The sequence below is a fragment of the Monomorium pharaonis genome, chromosome 2, assembly GCF_013373865.1.
Source record: "Monomorium pharaonis isolate MP-MQ-018 chromosome 2, ASM1337386v2, whole genome shotgun sequence".
Taxonomy (NCBI): domain Eukaryota; kingdom Metazoa; phylum Arthropoda; class Insecta; order Hymenoptera; family Formicidae; genus Monomorium; species Monomorium pharaonis.
In genome coordinates this window covers 11,794,038-11,819,482 of record NC_050468.1, presented here as the reverse complement: position 1 = coordinate 11,819,482, position 25,445 = coordinate 11,794,038, and the positions used below count along the sequence as shown (strand labels likewise).

General features: G+C 29.6%; 1 protein-coding gene across 9 annotated transcripts; it reads right to left on the bottom strand.

The window, feature by feature from the left end:
- Positions 1-55: 55 nt before the first annotated feature.
- On the bottom strand, positions 56-25,318 carry LOC105827753 (protein phosphatase 1 regulatory subunit 12A). Of its 9 annotated transcripts, none has more exons than XM_012665838.3 (22): positions 24,138-25,317; positions 20,502-20,632; positions 17,966-18,084; positions 17,166-17,325; positions 16,810-16,954; positions 15,903-16,036; positions 15,665-15,810; positions 15,254-15,385; positions 14,967-15,049; positions 14,745-14,871; positions 14,559-14,667; positions 14,118-14,252; positions 11,934-12,104; positions 11,321-11,452; positions 10,334-10,517; positions 9,806-9,958; positions 9,417-9,603; positions 7,898-8,007; positions 7,597-7,668; positions 4,400-4,723; positions 3,698-3,790; positions 56-1,375 (listed from the first exon to the last, which is right to left on the bottom strand). In XM_012665838.3, exons 1-21 carry the CDS (start codon positions 24,384-24,386, stop codon positions 3,698-3,700), a joined length of 3,096 nt encoding a protein of 1,031 aa, XP_012521292.1. In that variant the 5' UTR covers positions 24,387-25,317; the 3' UTR covers positions 56-1,375. The 9 variants fall into 9 exon arrangements, with proteins under 9 accessions (XP_012521292.1, XP_012521293.1, XP_012521296.1 ...); XM_012665839.3 differs by having other exon boundaries at positions 9,417-9,597; XM_012665842.3 differs by lacking the exon at positions 15,254-15,385 and having other exon boundaries at positions 24,138-25,318.
- Between the last annotated feature and the right edge of the window lie 127 nt (positions 25,319-25,445).

The following is a 25,445-nucleotide window of genomic DNA, read 5'->3' as shown; positions in this document are numbered from 1 at the left end:
AAAGAAATTCCATCATTGATATGACTTAAGTTTATAAAATAAAAATAATAAAGGCTTACAAGTAAGTTTATGTATTAAAATATTTACACAAATATTATTTTCTAATAAACTTCATTACGAAATAACTACATTGAGTCATTTTTTTTTACAATTGTTTGCAATAATATCATTAAAAAACATGCCAACTGTCAATTACACATTCCACATTATCCAATATTTATAAATTCGTCTTTATCCAGAGCGCGTGTTGGACATTATTGCTATAAGAAAATAATAATAGGTAACAGCATTTTATATCAGACAGATAGTTAAAAATAATAACACAGATTCTACATCAACAGTTCGAACTGAAGTTGCAGCTCTAATACATCAGTAATTTTAGCACTTTAAGGAGATGAAAATCCCGACGTCTAAAGTATATTTTACATATCTGTGACATTATATAAGAAAATGTATTATATATTACAGAGTAATTAAAAACATTTACTCCCGTATATATGCATCAAATTTCCGTCTATACTGCAAAAATGGCAATGATGGAAGGATTTACAAATTGCAGTCTTCAGAGAAAGGCCACTTGAGTAGCAAGGTCATGTTCTTTGACTCCTTTATCACCTGCGTAATTTAGTTAAAAGTAACAGATATATCGCTTATTGCTTCGGTAATGTAGACTTATTTACTCGATATACCATGGATTAGCTTGTATGCAATATTTCAAAAACATACTTCGTGGGTAAAAATTCTTTTTTCAAATTACTAAAATGCCACATCACCACTGTCTTTATCCATATTTACAAAATGTCCTTATAAAGAATCAACATCAATAACGTGATTTGTTAAAAAAGAAAACTGTAAAGATCAACAGTTCTTTTTTCTCTTCCTATATAATAGTCAAATAAAATAAACCTGACTCCTTTTTTTTACTATAAACCATTAAATTGATTTTTTATATATTGGATTATAAAATTCATTCTTCTATAATGTTAAAAAATAATTCCACAAAGTAAAATTCCTCTAAGTCTTTTACGATCAAGTATTCACAGTCTAAGATAGGAGTAACATTTCTTTTTGCCTTTGGCACAGCCATGCGATTAATTGATCTCATAACTGGAATAAGTTAAATTACTACAAAAAAGTTATCGATATAAGAAATAAATTTATCGATAGCATGATGCACATTTATAAGAATATTAGCGATAATGATGATGCTGCTGTTAAGCAATTCATTCAATTATAGTTGTAATACAACGTAAAATTTCATTACGATGTGTAGCTGAGACTACAAGATTTATTTGGACAATTTGCTGATTACTCTGATCAAGGCACCATTTTCATCTTTTAGCCTCTGATTTTCGCATTTTAGTTGGTCCATCACCTAGAAAAAAAATGCCACACTAATTCTTATGTGCTAATTAGGAATGTAATATTATATAGAGGAGAATACAGAGAAATAATGTCATAAACGGAATAATTTCAGTGCTCACAAAACAGGAGGATAAACAGAAAGAGGCACTCTCACAAATATTACTGCAACCAAAAGTCATTAAAATATTTGGGTGGTATACACTAGCAGAAAATTAATAAATATTCAGATAAATACTGACACAGATAAAAGAACTGAAAAAAATATCACGTATATTCAAAAGTGTTTCATTAATTCATGATCTTCGATTACAGATCTACCTGAATTACAAACTATATTTTTCTTTTAATATTATCGCTTTTCTCGAATATAAATTATTTAAATGTAAATTTGACAGTTGGTTTAAATGTCTATACATTTTACATTTTCATAAAATTTATAATACACGTTTATAATACAAATATTTTATAATAAAATTTATATTGTTTGGAAAAAAATTATTCTCAGATTTATACACAATCTAAGCGAGATTCAATTAGCGAGTAATTAAGTTAGTAGTTCAGATAATATACATACAATTAATAACAATTTGACTTGAATTTCAGGAGCATTTCATGTACTTAAATGCAAGAAATAATTTTGTGTTATGGTTGCAATTGACTGCAATAGACTGTAATCATTTGTCATCTTTTTGTTGTTGAGCACTTTTAGAACACTACAAAATAATACCATCGATACGAAAGCTTTCTAATGCATACTATAAAATAATACGTATGCAATATTATACGTGAAAGTTAAAGAAGGATTAATGTCAACTTCGTAGACTGATTTTTTTAAATTTATAAAGTGCAATAAAAGTGCAATAATTTAACATTTAACATGCTTTCTTAAAAAAAGACAGAAGTGAGATAACGGTGAAAAAATCTAAGTTAATAGAGTGTAACAAGTGTTGATTTTAACAGACTGAATATGTTTCGGGAATTGAATGATTTTCACACAGTTATGATTAAGATGAATAAACTGAAAAAAATAATTAACTGCATAGTCATAGCTTTCTTTCATGTGAACGTGCTAAGAATAGTCGATGCTTGGTGATTGGCATTCAGTTTATTGATGTTATTCGGCGTGTTGGATGGTTGTTTTACATGGAGGAAAGTTTCCTAAAGTTAAAACTGTGGTATCTATATTCATTCCTATATATCTTATAAATGACAGACTGCGTTCTTCATTATCTCTTGTTAAAACTTTTTGTTTCTTTTTTTTAGTAAATGTATTATTAAATAATTTATTTGTAACATGCATCACACAATCAGCCGGGATTATTTATTACAATTATCATATTTGGAATTTCATAACAATCTAAAAAAATTATATACAGTCACATGAAATTAATTATTCGGACACAGAAAGTTTATTTTATGCTATAAATTCACTAAATAGTATTATTTTGGGGGGGGGGGAATTCGATTGTAGAAATAAAAACCTTTATCAGTGATATATTTTTATATTAACAGTTTTGCCAAATTTTGATTTGTAACATAAAATAAATTTCCAATTAGTTCTATAATTGTATATAACTTGTTTATTTAATGTTATTCCGCCATAATTTTGCAATCTTTTACACACATTTTCAGACTTAAAGACAAACTTAAAATAAAAATAGATGAAGCCAGACATAAGGTAGAATTGACGCTTTATTACAATTTTATTTAAATACATTTTTAAATTTTGGTTTTGTTAATAACAAGCTAGTGAATTTTTTAATTTGAAATTTGTTTTTAATACAAATATATCACTGGTAAGAATTTCTACTTTTAATCAAGTCTTCCTTAAAAAATTATAATAATTGGTCAATTTGTAGCATAAAATAAATTCCTAGTATTCTGTGTCCGAACAGTTTTGCGATATGTATATAATATATAGATGTATATACGTAGTTATAGACATAATTATTTGTGAAAGAAAATTCCTTCGATATACATTGCAGAAATATACTATTGGTATCATACCAATAAGACCGTAAATATCGATTGTAATATTCAGAATGAGATATATGTATTATAATAAGCTTGTGAAGTATTTCCATTGTAAAAATAAATTGGTGCATCTTTAGTTAAGAATTAATTAACGATCGCGTTATATGTTGAAATGCGCTTTGCAAAGCTGATTTGTACAATAAGTATAATGAGTATCGTTTCTGTTTTAATATTGGCGATCAGAACACAAAAATTATAATTAATCATTCAATTAAGAAAGTAATTAATTAATTAATTAATGCTGTATGTGAGATACGATGCCTATCGTTAACGCAGATGCTGTCATTGTGTCCTTTACCTATTTAGTATTGGTGAGTTTGGATACGACGCGGGTAAGTGCCCGATTTTCGGCTTTCAATCTCTCATTTTCAGCTTTGAGCTTTTGCAATTGCTGTAAACAGTTAAACGATTAGCCTAAAACCCCGTCATTATTTTTGTTACTCCCAAAAATAGCCAAAAAACAAATAACTAATTCGCGTTTCGTTAACAGATGAGTAAAACCGCGTGCAATTTCCCGCTAAACTAAGCTACTAGAAATTCTGAGAAGCGGAACTTAGGAGAAAATGTACAACGGGGGTACTAAGAAAATTACTATTTTTACCCGTGAAAAAAAGAAAAACGAGTACCAATCAAAAATAGAGAATAAGAGAGTAAAGCGTCAATTTGCGTAAAATTGCCAGGTAAGAAAAAGCATATAACCGAAGCAAAATCGGGTCTTCGTACAAAAATAACCATTGCTGTTTTTGCTTGTCGCTTGCAACAAAGTTACAGCAACACAAAAAAAAAGATGACGGTGTGTAACTAACTAAAAAAATCTAATATTGTAAATATACTGATATGTATATTCGTACACATAAAATCACAGACAATAGTGTCCAGTCTCCTCATATTATTCAATTCAATATATGAAAGCACTTCTTCCATTCGCTTTCACATACATAACAGATTCATAATAAAAATAGTGTCATAATAAAAATAAATATCAAATCTGCGAACTCACCTTTAATTCTTCTTCCATCTCCGAAAGCTTTCTTTCCATGGCTCGCCTTTCTCTTTTCTCCGCCTCGGAGAGAATTACTTTGTTTTGATTAATTTGTGTTTTTTCCAGTAAATGCCTGACTTCTTTTAATTGCTCGTCGGAGCGCTTTAATTTGTCCTTTAACCTTTCGTTTTCGACCTGAGATTCCTCGTATAATTTCTTATAATCTAATTCGCCGTTTTCGGAACTATTGGATTTTAATCTGATTGGTGTTGACGAGGTCTCTGATGATAGCGAAGATATCGAACCTAATCTAGTGGATCTCTCAGAACGATCGTTTCCGCTCTAAAACAGACAATATTAAATATAATTAATTTTTATTAAACGTATCATTGCAAATTCTTATTCACTTTTAGAAATTTTTTTCGTATAGAGAATATGTTTATATTAAGAAAAAAAAAAAGATTTAAAGCTGCATTACATGTACAGTTCCTGCAAAGTAAAATGAAAGTGGAAATGTGTTAAGAAAATGCTGGAGACAATCCGTTTTACTGATTAAACAATAATTTTAGTAATAAGATTTCTTTTATAGATTTGAAAATTTTTTTTTACAATTAAAGTTTAAATATTAATATTAGTTTGTTAACAAACATTTTTTATATAAATACTTTAAATATTTTATATAAATAAATTTGTTTATTTATAGAACAACTAGTTTTTATATCGCAATGAAACTTTACATGATCGTTTTGAATTTAAAGTATTTATATAAAAAATTAAAATTTTTGTCATTAATTTCTTATTACATTTTCAATAGAGAATATTTCTACTTCCTATTAAAATAATTTTTAATCCAAATATAAAATCGCTGCTAAATTTTTTTTTTAATTCTTCAAATGCAATACAGAACAATCTATTTAATCAACTAATAAAACATTATTTAGAAATATTCCAAAATTCTAATGGTTTTACACTTCAGTATAGATATAGCATATAAAAGTTAAGAAAGTCGCTTACAGCGTATCCCTCAGAACTAGTTAAACTTTGTAAACTGGAACTTCTCGATCCGATACCGAAATTCGGCTTTATTTTAGATCTGCTGAAACTTTCGGTCTTTTGTACATGTGGTCGAGCGTTTAGATTCAAATAATTGTAACTGGTAGATGGACTCAGATTCAAAGAACTGATAGTCGTGTGAGAAGGTAAAGTCACACCACCATATCCCGTTGACGTTCCTCCATACGTCGTGAAGAGATTCTGATAATTCGGACTGTTCGTGGATTTTGTGTACGGATTCGCTCGGAACAGGTCGCTACTTTTTGTACTTTTATTAAAAAAACTAGACCCGGGGAATAAATTCGGAGTCTTTACACTTAATAATCCCGTATTAAATGTTAAATTATTCTGATTTAATGAACGTAAACCACCAATCCGTGACCTGTTTCCAAAAATTGATTGCCCATTTGTTGACGCTTGAGCTCGCAAGCCCGCAGCTGTTGTTGGCTTAGTTTGTGCTCCCTTTCTGCTGTATGAAGACATCGTTTGCGTCACGTGCGAAGTTATTATGAGGCACTATAGTATCGGCAGCTTTTTCCACAAAAAGCTATCTGTTACACACGTTACATAAACGATTTGCGATAAATTTCGCTACAGCTTGCGATATTTTTAATGCGAAATTTTTCAATTTTTAGAGCAGAGTCACAGTATGCAGTATCGCAGATAGAGTATGATAGACTGACGGAGACTGGGCAAGGAAACCCAAGACATTGGGTTCGCTTTAAAGCATCATTACTATGTGCTATTTTTAGAATGCACGCGGAGACGTACACAAGTATCAAGGTTGTATGTTTCGGAGAATAAGTGCAGCTTGTACCACAGTTTAAAAATTTTTTTACAACAGTTTAAATACGGACATTTATAAATAAACGCGATCTACATTACGATATACCCCATTTTATGATAGGGATAAGTTTAAGTCGGAAAGGGAATGAGCAAAAATTTCGTAACATTAAATAACAACCTTCACATATATAAGATTTATATAGAACACGTTAACAACCTGTCTGTCATCGATATATAAAAGACTCAAACGTTTTAGTAATGTTCATGAGAACTAAATAAACGGTATATGTATGATTCTAAATGTCAAAGCGTCAGAATGTATTCCAAATGCGTTGGATAGAAAATACTTTTAGTCAGGTCATGTTAACGCGATTATCTTTTGGCTTCAATTGACAAAAAAATTACCATGTATAAATTCCTTGTTAATCTTCAATGACTTTATATTTAGAATAGTAAAAATATTTATATCGAAATTAAGAAATATTATGAGTTGATGGTCAAGTCATGTCAACGACTATGTTACCTCTTTTTGCCTCAATTATCGATTAAATTTCTATATGTAATTTAAACTTGTTTTCAAAATTAATTCGAAAAATTTGTATATATATAAAATAGCAAAAATATCGAGGTAATATTATACATTGACGTCAATCACGATCATTTTTTTGTGTATTTTCATATATCGCATTTCCCGAACGTGAGTGACAGAATAAACGAATGCTGGACTATTTTTGTCGAGAATAGAAGCTATTCTTTCAAGAAACTAAAAATAACCTGAAGCTGTGAAGAAAACCCAGTGAAATTTATACCCAGTAAATAACAAAGTTGGAACAAGCTACCACAATGGTAAAAGAGTAATTTTTGGATATTGAGAAAATTCTTTCGTGTTATTTGCGTCTCTCAATGAAAGAGTAAATGCTCGACAATCAGGGCATTGTGAGATAAAAAGCTACCAGTATCACGGCCGAAATAAAGTAACATCTTATATCCTATTCTGTCTCCGATTTATAAGTGTTGTGTTTCTTTTTGCGTCATTCAACTGCGTGTTATCCAATTTTGGATTTTTGGCACGTGCCTGGTAAATCTGTGGCAAGAAGCACGTAAGTCGAAATTCAGAGAGACGTTTTTCATGAATTATAATGGTTTTATAAACGCCGATAAAATAAAAAAATAAGATATTTTGAACCTATATATTATTGCAGAAATTTTTAGTTTATTCATGCATTATTTCAAACCAAGTAACTTGACTTTGAAATGTTATATATATTTTAAATGTAAAAAGACAATGACTAGAGTTAATTAAATGGAATTTGGAGAGAGTTGGCACACACTGTGTAACTATGTTATAATTTTATATTAAAAAATAAATTACTTACTTCGTTGTGATTAATCTTAGAATCATCGCAATCACCACCAGCAGTTATATCTTGCTTTTCTGGATCAATTTCCTGTAAAAAAAGTATAATCTTTTAAAACTTTTCAAATATATATTTATATATATTTTTATCAAATAATTTTTATTAGAATTAACTTTGTTTAATAAAGCTTCTTTTCATTAAAACTTTTAAAGTATATTTTAATAAAATTCGGTTTCTTATAATAATAAAGAAAATTATCTTATAATAATAAAGAAAACATAAACTACTACATAAACCATTACATAAAATTATTACTAACATCCATATCCACATGAACTACGCCTGTCGATCTTCTCTTAGGCCGACGTCTCCTTTGAATAACTGCTTGTGTAGCTTGTGCGTTTCTACTATCATTTTCCTTATCTTGTTCTGTAACACATATAAAAATTCCATCCTTTTACATAATCATCAATACTACATTATCTTCTTTATATTAATATATATGTGCATATAAAATTTTTATTATATAAGAAATTATATTATTTATTAAGAAAATATCTGTTTTCAGTATCATTTTTGTAAATTTTTTAAAAATATAAAAGCTATAAACTTGTATAATACCCAAGATGCGAGCACACGTGCGGTGATTTTGCTACGAACGTGCTACGAAAAAATATTAATGAATTAACGGTTTGTTAATTCGCTCTGCAACAAGGATAAAGTTTGTCACTCGCAATTAAGAGGAATGAGGAGAAGTTCGGGTGGCAAATTTATAATAATCTTAAGTTTCAACACGAATATATATAAAATCACTACCGATTTATTCTTTTTTCTTTTCGTATATGACTCGTCTGAATTGTCTAAGCTCCCTCATTTGACTCCTCTCCGAATCTCTATTCTATTTTCCTAACGACTCGCTGCTCTCGAATTTGTTTATATGACCCTAAATATTGTTTCTAGGGTTTTCGTGTGTTCTAACCGTTATTGACAATCTTAAAACTTCTAACTTTGTAATTAATTTAAATATCTTAATTTTTCGCTCTCTGATTAATTCAAATGTCTAGCATGTAATTTCGTCAAATTCATGCTCAATATTTCGTTCTGTCTAGTCGCGAGTCCATGTATACAAACTTGGCGTTTAAATGCCTAGCTTATTACTTCATTAATTCGTGCTCGTGTTATACATGCTGAATACGCATATTTTCGGTATATATAATATATGTATACTTCCTTTAGGTAAATTATGGCAACTTATTATCGCTAACTTGAAACTTGATACATTAATTTTTTTAATATTTAAATTTTTTTTAAAAGAATTTTTTTAGCAATTACTTGCTTTGTTTGAGCAAATAAAAAAATGATTTAAGTTGCAGAAATTATCTAAAGTAAATGGTTCAAAAAATTCTTAATCTATATAAATGTAATTTTTGCCCGACGTATAAGCCAAATTAAATAAATTTGCAAAAATAATAAAAATTTTTGATTTTTTTCAAGTCTTTTTTACCAGAAAAGTTAAATCTTTTATTGAATTGTCAAAAAAACAAATGTAAATATCTCAAAATGTTAAGATTTTAAATCTAATTTTGGAATAATTTTGAGTTAATCAGATTAAACCTAAACGAGTTATGGCAATACTTTTAAAAAATGTTGTTTCAAAAAAAATGTGTTTAAAATTTTGTAAACAATTTAAAAATTAATAAAAACTTTTGCCAAGAATTTTTTATGTTCAATCTGCTATTATTCTTAAGGTTCAGATAATTACAAAATATTCCATTTGAAAAAATCAATTTTTTAAACTCAAAAGAGAATATTTCCTTAATTATTTTATAAATTCTTACCTTTGTCATCAGGTTGCTTTAACGATCTCCTAAGGGGTAAAGTAATTGTGGTTTCTGTACTACCAGTAGCAATAGTCTCCACTGGTGCTGAAGACGGTCTAGGTACACCAGTTCCACCAGACGGTCTTCTCATGTAGGTCGTGTTTGTGTTATCAGTAGGTTTATTATTAGCATCTTCTAACTGAAACTATACATATAACAAAAAAATATATATAACAAAATATAAATCTTAATTTTTGTAACAACACCTTTGTGATATATTTTCCATTGTCGATTAAATTTCCCTGCACTATATCTTTAAACACATTGTCGTGTAGCACCGATCATAAAGATAACCATGAATGTTTGCAGATTAATCACAAATAATCATTTTGTAAGCGCACACACACCTTGCTTCCATTGTCTACCCTTAATCTCCAAGACGGTCGTCTTTCAGGTAAATTACATTCTTCGGAAACTTTATTTGGAGTAGTCACGGTAGTAGAAGTCGCTGTTGTTATCGTAGCTGTGATCGAAGCTGTATTGCTGACGGTAGTAGTAGGCTGAATTATTTAAAAAAAACATGAATAAATCATAATCTCAATTTCTATTGTCATGCTACATTGAGTTTGTCTTTCATAAAAATATAATAAAAAATAAAATATTATATACTTTCGATTTTAAACAACACAGGTACTCCATTGAAATTGTCTGATATTTAATTAGATACTCATGAAATTTATTATGTCCAATTGTTAATGCCGTTACGCCCTACGTTTTAATATTCACTATTAATGTTATTATCACACTGAACGAGTCTTCTTTGATGTTATTGCACATCGCTTAGTAATTCTTTCTAACATATCAGTTTAGATAGTTAGTTACTTTTACAATCACACGATAAGACCACGCGATAATAACACTGATATGATCTTTACCTGCGTGGACGGTGTTGATGTCGGTGATTCGTTGTTCTGTTGCTTCTTCTTCACTAATTGCTCCGCGCTCTTAATTTCATCCAATGTCACGCCTTGTGTAGATCTTCTGGTTTCTCTTACTCTCTTTGCATGGGCCTTCCTTTGAGTTTCGCTTTCTTCATCGCGTACCGGCGGAACGAAAGATCTGTACATATACATGCAATGACACATAAAATATCAGCTTATAAGTTACAACAAAAGATATAATATTGTCAGATTGTTTTATCTGTGCAAAAAAAAAAAAACTTTTAGTAAGCATATTTAACACAATTCGTAAGCAATGTCAAAAGATTTCACATAAAATAACAAAAGTATAATCCTGAAAAAAATAGTTAAGATATCTCTTTTATTTCAGATGTATTTTTGATATCACATAATTTAAATTTCTTCCTTGTAGTATAATAATTTTTTAATTAATTATAAAAATAGAATAGAGCTATAATAATCAATATCACTAATAAAGAATTTTCTTACTCGAAAATTTTTACAAAGGATTTTTAACTTTCGTAGTAATGGACTAAACTATATTGAAAATATCATAAAAAATAAAATATGTCATTTTTTTATCAAAATTGAGATAATAGGGACGTAGATAATTTCTTGTAATGATCTCAATTTCAATCGAAAAATTGATTTGTTTTTCAAATAACTAATTCATTTAGTTACAAATCAAATATTATGTGGATAGTGTGTTCATTTACCAAACTACATTCAGGTAGTATTTAGACAATTTGATAAATTCACAGATGTGAATAAGGTGACTATCCAAGTATATAAAGAGGATCCAAATATATATAGGACGATTAATGTGCAAATAAAAAAATAATCACACTGAAAAAGCAAACTTCCATGCTACTGCCAGCAAATTAACGTAATTAATACGTAAATATTTGACAATATGCAAAAGTCATATATTTTGGGAGGATCTTCCGAGTAGTGAGTACCCACTTGAAGAAATTCTTGAAGATATTTCCTGGACTTAGCTTGCTCCCTCCTGGTGTAGTGGGAGTTCCAGGAGCAGTTGTTACTGCATTATTTGTATTCGATACAACTGTAGATGCAGCTTCCACTGGTTGAACGCTATCCAGCCACATTAATATTACAATGCACAATATAGAATGTATTTAAATACACAGTCATTTGTGTGCACATGTAATAATGTACTTAATGTTGTAAATAAGAGTGTTTAAAAATTCAATTAAAAAACCTATTTTAAAAATATTTATGAAGTTATTAATTATGTAGCAAATAAAAACACGAATTAAAATTTTTATATAAAATAGCTAAAACATGTTTAGAATTTTTAATTTGTGAGAAAAAATTAAGTAACATAAGCGTGAAAATATTATGCGTAAAAATTCGATTTTAACAAAGTTTAGTGATATTGTAAAAAAATGATCAAAAATTTTATGTCTAGTATTTCTTCACATTTTGTAAAACAGTGAAATACTGCAATCCACTTATAATTTCATGTAAAATATATTAAAAGATGTCCTAACATTTAGATAATATTTAAAATATATTTAATAAGTGTACATCTTTAGTATAAAAATCTATTTACCTGCGAATTTGATTGACTGGAATAGGACTTGTTGTTGTGGTGGCAGTGGTAGTTGTTGTAATGGATGACAATAGACTCGATGCCAATGTTTTAGATGCAGATGTTGGTGAAAGTGTATTGCTTCCTTGTGGCAGTCTTGATAATTCCAAATTTAATTTCACGTCTTTTTTTCTGTAGTAAAAAAAAATAATTTTAAAAATAATATATAAAATAATAAACTATTGGAGAGGCATATATTTTAATAATGTTGCTGTATGTAGAAGTATTAAATAAAAATAAAAATACTTTTGTATTTATTAATATTTCCATATCTAAAATAAAATAATGTCTTGTATTTTAACAGGATTTTTTTCAAATATTTTAATTATATAATTTTTTTTTTAAAGAGTCCAAAGTGTAAAATATTATTTTATTACCTCAGTAATATGTTAAAGGTGAAGAAATAGCGATAGTAATCACTACCAATAATTATCAATAGTTTAATATGTAACTATCGATAATTATCGATTGTTTTCAATAGTGTCAAATATATTTATAAAACGTATTTTGTGTATTACATAACGCGTTTACAAAATTATTCAAGTTATACGTACAAATACAATATTTTAAAAAATGTTTAAATATAAATTTGTAAGTTTTTAAAGACACTAATAAAATTTAAAAAAATGTGATTAAAATAAATTAAATAAATAAATAAATAAATAAATAAAATTTATGATTTGATTATATTTTACAAAAAATAATAATTTAATAAAAAAATTTGTTTTTATTATATTTACTTACATAAAATTATATATTATATTATATTTAAATTGTAAGAATTAAAAAACTTTATCAAAAAATTTCAGCTAAACATTTGATTCTAGTAGCAAATATTTTTTGCTGTAACTGCTAAATTTTAATAACTAATAAATTTAGCTTCGGCAGAAACGACATTAGCTGTCATAGCTAAATTTATTTTAAAAACACATCTTAGCTAAATTTTAGCTTCCGTAACAAATTTTTTCTGCGTGTATATTCTGCTCTTTTGCTTCTATCATTATTACAATTTGTCTTTGTAATAACATAATGGCAATAAAAAAATAAAACAAGCTATCGATAATTGCAAAAATGCCATCAATAATTTTTGATAGTTAAAACTATCGATAATTATCGATAGTGCATCAATAGTTTTCCACCTCTATAATATGTGGTAGATTTAAGAATAACATTAAAAAAAGAATTACTTTATGTATATTTAGAATTTATTAAGTTATTTTCTCGTGGTTGGTATTATTATCTGATTTAATTTTAGGCTTTTTTAGATTGCAAGGATAATAAATAGCAAGCGACATTAAAAGCTTATTAGTACAGAATGTACAAAAAAAACACACTAAAATTACATCTGTTACATTCTCACACATTGTCAAATAATACAAATAGTATGATACTATTTTAGTAGTCCATATAATATACATGTTAGACAAGTTGAATAGAATTACCAAATTAACATAAACATGTCTGCAGCAGGATATTTAATCAAATTTTGTACAAAAATTGTTTAAAAATTTCCGAATTTTATAGAAATTTTACTCAAAATTTTCATGTAAAACTAGAGAATTATTAAATGTAGCTTTGAAATGAATTTATTTTATTATAATATTTCTTTTAATGTATGTGTGTGTTCTTTTAAACATACAATTACAAAAAAGACATTTAAGTTTTATATATATTTATTAAATTTGAAAGAATAAAAAAATAATATAAATGGATATAATAATCTATCAGCAATACGTGGATCTAACTTATCGGAAGTATAGAATCTGTGAAAGATAATAAAGTACACAAACTAATTTAAACTACTTTTTTTATAACACCGTGTAAGTCCTCAGAATATACGTAGATGTATGTGCCATATTTATTGCTAATTAACTGACAAAATTTTGCATTTAAAAATAATCAAAGAATTGTATTAGAAAGAGAGATAGGTTTTAAATTTTAAAAGTAAAATTAAAAAAAATTTTTTTGATCAAATACCAAAATCCCATAAAAATCGCAAGTAAAATCCGATAAAAATCCAAAATTTTTTAAAACAAAAAAGAAATTTCCTAACAATTCTAGGTTTTCTCGATAATAAATATCCTGTTGTTGTTTGTATTATTCAAATAAAAGCTGTAACTCTGATTAGAGGCATGCGACATATACCTGTGTGTTTCGCGTAGAGATGCAGAGCGAGTCGTAGCATTGGTGTGAGTAGGAGTAGCTGCATTGCAGCGATGGAGGGTAGGGCACGAGAACGCCTTGATGCGGGCACGTAATGCCAAATACTGCTCATAAAACCTGCATCACATGCATCACCGTGCCATGCATATATCTCTACACTAATTATCATTAATAATATAGGGACTTACGTTACAAATACGAAATGCTAAAATCCAAAATTAATGCGGACACAGAGTATGCGTATTATTACACAATATCTTAGTTTGAACGCAGCACCACTGTTAATAGCATTAAATATTTGCCGATATTAGCAAATAAAAAAAACATAAATGCTACAAATTTAATTGCTACAAATATAAAGCTGCGAACTTACAATATAAAAAAATGACATAATGCATAAAGCAGGGATTTGATCAAACTTACTTCTCATCCGTCTCGAAACTATGCGTTCTTCTTAATACTACATCGGGTTCTCCACTGACTTTGTTTGGTGTTGTTGATATCTTAATATTGTTATCTTTATCTTCAAGTTCTGTGAAACAATTACGTGCAAATTTATTAAAAACGCAATATGAAAGTTTGTATAATGGTAATAATCGAAAAACATACTTGTAGATGCAGAATTAGTAGTTTCAGTACTTTGCATTCTATTTCGAAAGGAACCTGAACGTCTCCAAGATGGTACAACACTGTCCTCGTTATTATCAGTCTGTTGTTTTGGAGGCAATATTGGAGCCTTAAAAAAAAATACATATATAATAAAAATTAGATATATATAATTAGCCGAATATAAAAAAAGGATTTATTTGATTATTAAAACAAATATTTTACCTGATTAGGAACTTTATTGGTTTCGACTGGAGAGATTGGACTATGGGGTGCATTTTCATCTTTGTTTACTCTATTTTTCTTTTCTGTAAAATAATTAATTAAAAATTTTATAACTCAATAAAATTTACGAAAAAAAATTTTAAGTCCAACTTTTTAAAGCAATAACCAATCCAGTAAGTTTCATTAAAAATGCTCTGTTATAAAATCTTTATATAATACATGCAATAGTAAGCGATAATTCGTATCATAAAAGAAAACAGAGAAACAGTCTTACAGATCAAACTTACCGTCATCTGTAAGACATGTCGCGTGGTTAGACTTATCAGATTGATTGGAGAAAGTGGAAGAGTGTGATTCTGAGCTAGTCTCAGATTCACCTTCACCATCACTCTCTTCCATGTGTGTTTCACGTGTTGCTTCTGCCCATGCAGCAATGTTATAAGAAATACAGATTACAGTTAACAATACATAAATTAGATTCGCAAAACTGAATAATGAGATAAGAATTTGTGAGAAAATTTGCAAAAACATATAATTATATTCTTTTCTGTTTCTTTATATAAAAGATGAACATGGAAGTTGCAGAGAGTAGATAGTTATTTTGTATTAATGTAATCACCTCTTAAAAAAAGAAAAAAAAAAGGTAAACGTGCGGATTAGATTATATGTTCGAAGAAACAACATAAACAGAATCTTACCAACGTCGCTGTTTGTACTAGTGCTGGAATCTTCTTTATCAGATTGAATCTCTAATTCAACCTTTTTTACTTTATTTGGCGTTTCTTCTTCAAAGATTTCTGTAGTTTCTTGTGCCGCTACTGCACTATCAACATTCGTTGAAACACTGTAACATTTAGATAAATATATTAATGTTTTATGAAAAAAAAGAAAAAATGTTTTACATTCTATTATTTATAGGATTATTATATTACTCACCGTTTCTTTGGTATAGACGATTGCTTTTTATTATTTGTTTGTGGATTTTCTTTTACGATAAGTGCTTGTTGTTCTCTTAAATTTTCAAGCGATTTGAGGATATCTGCATCAGCAATATCGAAAGCAGTTTGATCCTAAAAACAAGATATTGATGAAAAAAAAAATCAATAATAAAATCATTATATTTTTCAGACAAAAATCTAATGTGGATTAGAGAGATGTACAGTATTATTACTGTGATTTTTTTTTTTTTGAATCAAAACGCAATTGAATTTTTAATCACAAAATTGAAGGTAATTTAAAATCGCAAATATCACTAAAATTGCCTTTGTAATAAAATATTTATTCATTAAATATTTATAAAAAATAAAAGAATTTTATGTATAATTTTTACACATGTATACGTTTATTTATTATTTAAAGTAAAATTTTTATTACACATTTTGATTTTTTTACATTAAATTTAAAATTATAAATAATTTAAAAACGTCAAATAAAATTATAAATATTAAACAACTAACTTTTTATTAATGTTTAAAAGTTAAGTTTTTCAAAAATTTTCCAGAATATTAATAAAATCTAATAAAAATCTGATAAAAAATAAATATCTTGATAAACAATAAATAAAATTCTCTAAAATTTTTGTTTTTCTGTTTTCCCCCAATAATAAACACCATAATTTACAATAAAATATCATTACAATTCAAAATTACATTTATGATAAAAATTATAATGTAATATATCACATTTTTAAGGATCGCAATCGCAATGCACAATTTTGAAAACGCATCTCTAGTTTGAACCCAAATTAAATTAATCTAAAGACAGACAATTTAAATCAATAAGTTTAATCAATTATTCAATCCAATTTGTATTGTATAATTATTACAAATGTTTATTTTCTTACGGCGTAATTTTTTATATCCATATCACAGCCGTTCTCAACAAGAAGTTTGCAAGCTTCCAATTGACCCCAATGCGCTGCACCGTGCAAAGGCGTCCATCCGTCAAAGTCCTGTGCATCAACATTGCATCGAGCTTGTAGCAATATGCTGCACAGAAGTATTTAAAAAATTCAATAAAATGAATTAAATCCAAATCTGCGCTTAAAAATATCAAGAAAAATTGTTCAACTTTTAAAATAATTTCTAATAGTTCGATGCGCGTACATTGCGAGTTATGTATTCAACAAAAGATATAATTTCTTCCGATCTATTAAGTGAACATTAAATAGTCGTTTTTAATTAAGATATAATATCTTACTGCATGACTTTGATGTAGCCTTTGGCAGCGGCAACATGGAGTGCAGTGGCTCCTGATCTTGGATGCATGGAATCTTTGCCTGGCGCACCTGATCGCCAAGCTATTGCATCATTCAGCATCGACCGTTCTTCTTCGCTTCTGGCCTGATCGCAATCAATGCCTGCACATAAAATAATTCGTTATAAAAAAATTTGATCAAAATTTATTTCGTATATTTAACAATTTATTATTTTTGTTTAGCAAATAAATCTGTAGTTTGCAATCAATTTAATTTTTATTTTATTAGCAAATTTAATACTTTGAAGAAAAACACTTAAAACACTTTTGATGTCAATATCTTAAAATATTTCTATACGAGTATAGACATGCAAAGTGTGAATGAGGCATGGCATTGCTTAAGAGAATATTTCAGCACATTGTATGTAAAATTATGTCAACATTACGAAAAGGGGTCAATGAAAGAGGGTATCTTTGCCAACGTATGATTTGCAGTGTCTGAACGTGCAAGCTTTTAGCCGGATGTTGAGTTTTGGGTGCTTAATGTTTTACACGTCTAAACGTTTATATTTTATACAGTTTCATATATAACATCTAACAGCTTTATAAATAGTTTAAACAAAAAAGTGATGAAAAACGATGGCTAATTGCCGCTTACGCAGTTAAATTGCTTGTAAAATTATCGCAGCAGAGATATTTCAGTACTAAGATTTCCAGCTCCGATTTTCCTCAGAAGTCTATAATTAAAAGTTTTACGCAATAGAGAAGCCTCAAACATCCTGCAGGTATACATAAATACAAACCTGCTTTATTTATATGCTGTTGGAGCATGTCTTCCATCTCGTCGCTTTCTGCGATATCCAGCGCCAGTTCACCATCATTGTTCACTGCCGCCAGATTACATCCTTGCTCTATTAAGTATCTGTGAAATAAAAAATTTCCCATTTATTATAATAATAAGTAAATTTTTAAATAAAAGATTTCATCCAAAAATCAAAGTCGTTTTTTAAAATAAAAAGTTGACTTTTTAAAAATTAAAGTTATAATGCCAAATTAGTCTGTTAGTAGTGATGTTGTGAAAAATTTTGTTCCGACAAGAATCAGAAACAGAAAATGGAAAATATAAGTAGATAATAAATATATAAAATTTTTGCAAGAATCAAACAAATCTCCAGATTTTCTTCATCTTTCTTTTATAAATGTGCCCGTAAAATGTTAATCAAAATCTAAAATTTTGTTTCTTATATTTATTATATATATCCAGAGAAAAATATCATATTACACAAACATGAATATAAAACCAAAATACAAAACAAGATTAATGAACGAACTACGTAAGGTATTATCTATAAAATAAAATTTATTAGAATGCAAGTATTTACAAAATTACGAAACATTTCGATTGTACTGTTTTCTTCAGTCGCAAACTACATTAATCGCTATTAACAATAATACATAAGTGATAAACGTTAGAAAGAGAATACAAAAATATCGACATATATATAACAATAATTTAATTAAATAAAATAATAATATAATAAATTAAAACGCTAATTAGAGTTTAATGTAATAATAAGTCAAGTAATAAAATTGAATGCAGTAAAAAAGCAAAAGTTATTTGTATCAAATTAATTAAATTATAAAATTACAAATATTTTTTCGTTTGGAGGCAAGAAAATGGAAATTTAGAAACAGCCGGTAAACAATTATTTTTAACGTCATGAGAGCACAGATATCAAAGTATATATTAAAAAACAGTTAAATGTATTTATATGTAGAAATTTAAAAAAAAAGTAAAATTCAGGTTAAAAAACTTACATGCGCCTTGATTTATTAAATAGAAACAGTAAGACGTTTAAATTACAATTCCATGTTGTAGATTGAAATTATAATAGATGTATGTATGTAAAACGGCAGTCAAAAACAGTATGATCGTATGATACAAATGAAACTTATCTGGTTTATGTTGTTATTCGAAAGACCGTGAAATAAACAAGAATAAGAATCATCGAGCAACTCAGTATTCTTCTGCGAGTTTATACCATTTGTTTGTTCTTTTATGTAAATCATTTCGGAGATTAATTTCTTGTAATAATTAGATTCATAATAAAAAATTTTAGTATTATCTCAATCAAACAAATGATTCATATCTATTCTAATTACACAGTTTCTTGATGACTCTAGTTAAAAATTGTTTAACTGTTTTTTTTATACTTCGATATTTGTGCTCTCATGACATTAAAAATAATTATTTATCAGCTGTTTATAACTTTCCATTTTCTCGCCTTCAAATAAAAAAATAACTTCAACTAAGTTTATAATTCGATTAATCTGATACAATTGATCTATGCTTTTTTACTGCATTTTATTTTATTACTTGATTCCTTGTTACATTTAACTCTAACTGACGTTTTAATTTATTATATTATTATTTTATTTAACTTAATTATTATGTATATATTTTTATATTATCTTTTCAACATTTATGACGTATGCATTACTATAATAGCAATTAATATAGCTTGTACGCAACTGAAGAAGACTGAGTATAGTTGAAACGTTTCGTAATTTCTTAAACACTTGCATTAGAATAATACCTTACGTAGTTCGTTTATTGATTGTTTTGTATTTTAGCTGCTTTTAGCACAATCGAGCGTTATATCTTAACATGAATACAAAAGAATGTTTTTGTTTGGAACAATTTGTAAAACTTTGTAAATAAAAAGTAAAAATTAAATATTGTTTTATACTTTAAATAATATTTCCTTCTTTACCTTAATTATTATTGATATTAAAATGGTAAATATTATAAGGTATAAATAAGTATTAAATATAAAATTCCTGTAAGAATCAAATAAGATTCAGAAATTTTTTAATATTCTTTTGAATGGATCTTCAAAATATTAATCAAAACCTGTAATTTTGTTTTTGTCTATTACATGTCTCTTACTAGAGAAAAATTACCATATTTACACAAACAAAAATACAAAAGAATGGTTTTGTTAAGACCTTTTGTAAACTGTAAATAAAAAGTAAAAGAATTTGCTTTATATTTTAAATAACATTTTATTTTTTATCTTTTTCTTTATTATTGTCATTTTTATTATTGCTAATATCATTATTAATTAATCATAAAAAAGGTAAAAATGTAAAAAAATGACAAAATATTGAAATTAATAAGTACTAAAGGTAAAATTCTTGTTACTATGATCTTTATTGTCTGAAATTTTAACTTTTTGCACTCGTTTGGTTTTTGGTTCAGTAGAAAATCCTGCAAATTACCAATATGAAAGACATAGAAAAGCATTTTTGTAGAATCCGTTTAAAACCTTTACTAACTTTGCAATAGATATGAATCCGCAAGATGCTGTGGCATGTAAGGGTGTCCAGCCTTCATTATCTCCACGATTGATATCCGCCCCTTGTTCCACCAAAAACTCCACCATATCCAAGTCATCGTCAATACAAGCCTGTTATAATAACATAATGTGAATATAGTATAAAAATATCATATGCTGATTATATCAATATGCGTGGTACAAATAAGAGATGAAAAGCGTGCGCGATTGGCAAGATATATTTCGAGGTCTCGACATCGAGACTGCTGATTTTACTCGGTCTAGTCAGGTCTGGTCGCAATTCAAAGATCGTATCAATGTTGGTATAAATGAGCTGTTATTTTCGATTGCACCATTATATTTTAAAGCAGGGTTGAATAGTATTTAACTTAATTAAAAAATTAAAAGTTAAATAACAATGTTAAAAAGTCAATAACTTTTAACTTAATTAATTTGAAATAAGTTACTTTTTAATTTTAACTAGTTATTTTAAATACACAACCTTTAACTTATTAACTTTTTTCCTAAAAATTTATCTATATAAAAAAGTATTTTCAAAAAACAATATTTCTTTGCTATTTTATATAAACTTAATTTACAAATAAAGTATTAAATTTATTGAACGATATTAAAATTTGCTGTAATTTGTTTCGTTATATAGAGTAATCTAATTTGTAAACATTATTACGACATTCTAATTTAATGTTTTTTAAAATTGACTTTTAAGTTTTAATCTTACTGGAACTTATAACGTTTTTAAATTAATTTTATAAACCATTAATTTTAACTTAGTCTAAAAAAAATATATTTCCAATCTTTTTAAAACACCTTAAACAAAAATATTATTTATATACAAAAGGGATAACAGAATATTCTATCGTGAGATATATAGTAAAATTATGTATCACAAAATTTATAAGATTTTTCTTAAAAGATTTTAAATTTATTTTCAAACGAATCTGTTAACAGAAAAAGATAAAACATAATTGTTGTTTAATCACAATCTTTGTATACTTAATACTTAGCAATCTTTTCGAAACAGATTAAACGTTCAGTAAAAGTGTGAATTATTTTTCACAACATATTTAATGTATGCAAATAATTCCCGCGATTTCGACATTACCGAGATGAAAAAAAGTTAGATACATATTACAGCATTGCTAGACACAGAGAATTTAAACTGAACACAGATGCTGCAGCCTGTGACTTCTAACAGAGAGCTATAAATAGCATTTGATGCCTGATGTATTTTCACATTCTATTTTCGCAAATCCATGAAATGCCTTAACTTCCTTCCTTCTCGCTTAAATAACAGCCATAAATATTGGTTCACATTATAGAAAATGTTATTCCGTTTAATAAGGCTTGGATAAGATTCTCTGCAACTATTACTGTACCTAAAATACAGAAGTATCTGCGCTTATATATTGGCTGATTATATTGAACTACATTTTCATAGTTTTTCTTAAGCTCTATTTCAAAATCGTTATGGTGGTTGATTAATTTAATTGGCGAATATATACATTAAGAAATACATTAATCAGAAAATGTAAAACAAAGTTAATTATATATTGAATTAAATATTATTTTTTATAATAATTTTATTTCTTATAAAAATAGCGTGCAATATGATTTTACATAATTTATGGATCGCGAGAGATTTGCTTATTAAAACAATTATTTCTTTTTAGAATATAATTATTCTTTTCCTCTCCGCATCAGAAATTCTTACACGCTAACCGGCCTTATTCTCGTTAATGTATCCTTATTAATTACTTAGTTCTGTAATAACCGTTATGGTATACATGTATCTACAAGGTGTCCCGGATTACCCAGTTGCGTCCGCTTTGGGAAACACCCCGAAATAGATTGCTTCGTAAAAGCTGACCATTCGCGAAAAAAATTATTGCCAGTGTGATAAGGAAATTGCTCTCTAATCTCGTAGCCTGTTTCAGAATGATACACATTATAGTTATTCAAATCCTTAAAAAATTAGCATAAAATTAGTATAAAATTAATTCTTTTTCTTTTTAGAACTAATTCATGATAAAGTTTTAATCTTAATCCCATAATGTCTCAATCTAAAAATTAGTTTAAAGAATTAGTTTTGGCAATTGGCTCATTCAAGAAGCCATTGTAAGCCATAAGAGAAGCATTGAAATAATAAAAATTTAAATTATTAAATAAATAACTAAATAAAATATGTAAAAACAACTGTGCAATCAATCACTCAAGACAGAATAAGTCAAATGAATTGTTACACAATATTACATACATCCCATTAATAAGAATATTATAATATATGTTGGAACCAGCAATTATTTCATATTCCAACATATTCTCGACATAAATTGAAAATTGTATGGATATGTTTCACATAACATATAAAGATATAAAAAATTTCACTCATCATATGCTTCATAAAGATAAATTTCATTATATTTTATGAAATAAATAATATTTCAATAGAAAAATGAATAAAATTAACAATAAATCGTGTTCATAAATTACTTCATTAGTAAAAGCAATTAACTCTTTAAATTAAAGGAATTTATTCAAGAACTACAGTTTGTCATGCCAAGATTTGCAGAAGATTAAATATATTTTCTGAATCAAACCATTTTTCATAATTAAATAAATTTTTTAAAGATAAGTATTTCTAAAAAAAATTTAATGCATTTTTAGAATACATTTTATATGCAAGATTCTATATCGCTTTTTTTGGTTTCATTGAATACTTTTCCAATGCTTGCATTCGTGTGTACACGGATATTAAAATTAAACGAAATTTGATATAACGATAGTTTATTTGCTTAGTGTGGCTTTATGTACATTTTACATTTTTTCGTATAAGAGAAATAAATAATATTGAATTCTGATGGGTATAAGTACAAAAATGATGACTGACAATCGTGCAGAGTCTTACGATATGTTGTACTTTGGAGTAAAACACAAACAAAATTAATAAAATGTTAATAGCAAAAGATCTGGAAGAAAAAAAAAGATAGTACCGGGTTTTACTCCGATCGTACGGTGGACACGCTCGAGTCACGACAGCTAGCGCGATACGTCAAAACATCTTGCAATAAAATTAGCATTTCGGTTACACAAGAGAGATATTACCGCCTAAAGTAGCCTCCTCCCTAACACGTAACGCGGTAATTAACGGTTGAGAGCAGACGCCGCGTTTGTGATCAGCGTGGCGGTCTCTTGACGAGATTCCAAGAGAGAAAGAGAGGCCGTGAGAGAGAGAGAAAGAGAGAGAGACCTGTTTCCTTTGACACCGGCGTCTCGAATCGAACGTGAGAGAACGGTGCGTCACGTCTATGTGTCTCTCTCTCTCTCTCTCTCTCTCTCTCTCTCTCTCTCTCTCTCTCTCTCTCTCTCTCTCTCTCTCTCTCTCTCGTTAAACCCCTGTCGTCAACGCAACCCCTTGTAGAATCATTTCCGCGAATAATAGCTCGAATTAGACAGCTGGAGCTCGTAGTAGCCATTTTGCAGAATTACGTTTACAATGGAGGGAGGAGGGGAAGAAAAAAGAAGCACCACAGAGAGAGAGAGAGGATGGCAGGACGCGTTCGGGGAGGGACAGCTTTGAAAGCTGTCAAAATCAGCAGTGGCAACTCGCCACCCTTACCTGGTGCAGCGCGGTGAGCCCATCGACGTTCCCGGTGTTTATGTCCGCCCCCTTCTGTAGCAAACGCACGACTTCCTCCTTGTCGCTGGCCGCGCACGCCGCCAGGAAAACGATGTCGGAGGAGAATTTGATCTTGCGCGCGACCTGACGCGGCTGCGTGGGCTCACGGTTCGTCTCGGACTGCTCCCAACGTTTGAGCTGTTCAGCTCGCTTGAACAGGGCCGAGCTCGAACGTGTCTCGAGAGACATTGCCCTGACGGCGACGACGACGACGACGACGACGACGACGACGACGACGACGACGACGACGACGACGACGACGACGGCGATGACGACGACGACGACGACGACGACGACGACGGCGACGGCGGCGACGACGGCGGTGGTGGCGACAGGCGACGAGGAAAAAAAAAGCACGCTCCCTCGCTCGCTGTCGCACGCTCCTCTTCTCAAGGGGGCAAGGTAGAGAAGCGGCAGACTACTCCTATAATCGCTCCTTCTTTTCACACTTGGCACACGCGCACGGCCGCGCGTCACACATGCAAGCCGACGGACACGCGCAACACGGTCAGTCACTCATTCACTTGCTCTCGCTCGCTCTCTCGGAGCGCCGTTCCCGTTCCCTGGCAGTCTGTTTTACTCGTCTCTCTCTCTCTCTCTCTCTCTTTCTCTCTTTCTCTCGCTCCCCTTGTCTCCCTTGCCCTTCCAGTGTCTTCTTCCACTTTGCTCCGTTCGTGAGCCGACGGCGGTGGCGGCAACGGCGGCAGCGACGACGACGACGACGACGACGGCGGCGACTGCGCTACGTGAACAACACGCACACGCACGCACACACACGCACTCGCGCTTCACTCCGCGCGACACGGCACGTGAAACAGGCGTTTCCCACGATTTTGCTCCATATATGAAAGAGAGCGGAGGGCTCGCGCCCGGAGCCGTCTTCCCGTCCGAGTGTTGTTGCCGATCTTGCGCCCGGAGTCTCTCTCTCGCCTGGACGGGTTACCCGGAGGGAGCGGTCGTGCACGGTCGCTTTCAGTCGAACACACACACGCACACGCACACCATACACACACACCTCCTCTCTGCGCTAGGCACTCATTTACCGAACGGTTTAGACTCGCGTGCTCCTGGCTATTCTTGGCCGCCGCGCTCCCTCGCGCTCTCTTCATATGCCGGACGAGCTCGGAGCAAAACTCCGGACTCGCGGCTCGCGGCGTTGTCGCCAACCGTGTGCTGTGAGACGCGACGTCCCTAGACGCACTAGACGCACTAGTGTGTTTTCGTCCCTATGAGGCGGATTCTTTTATT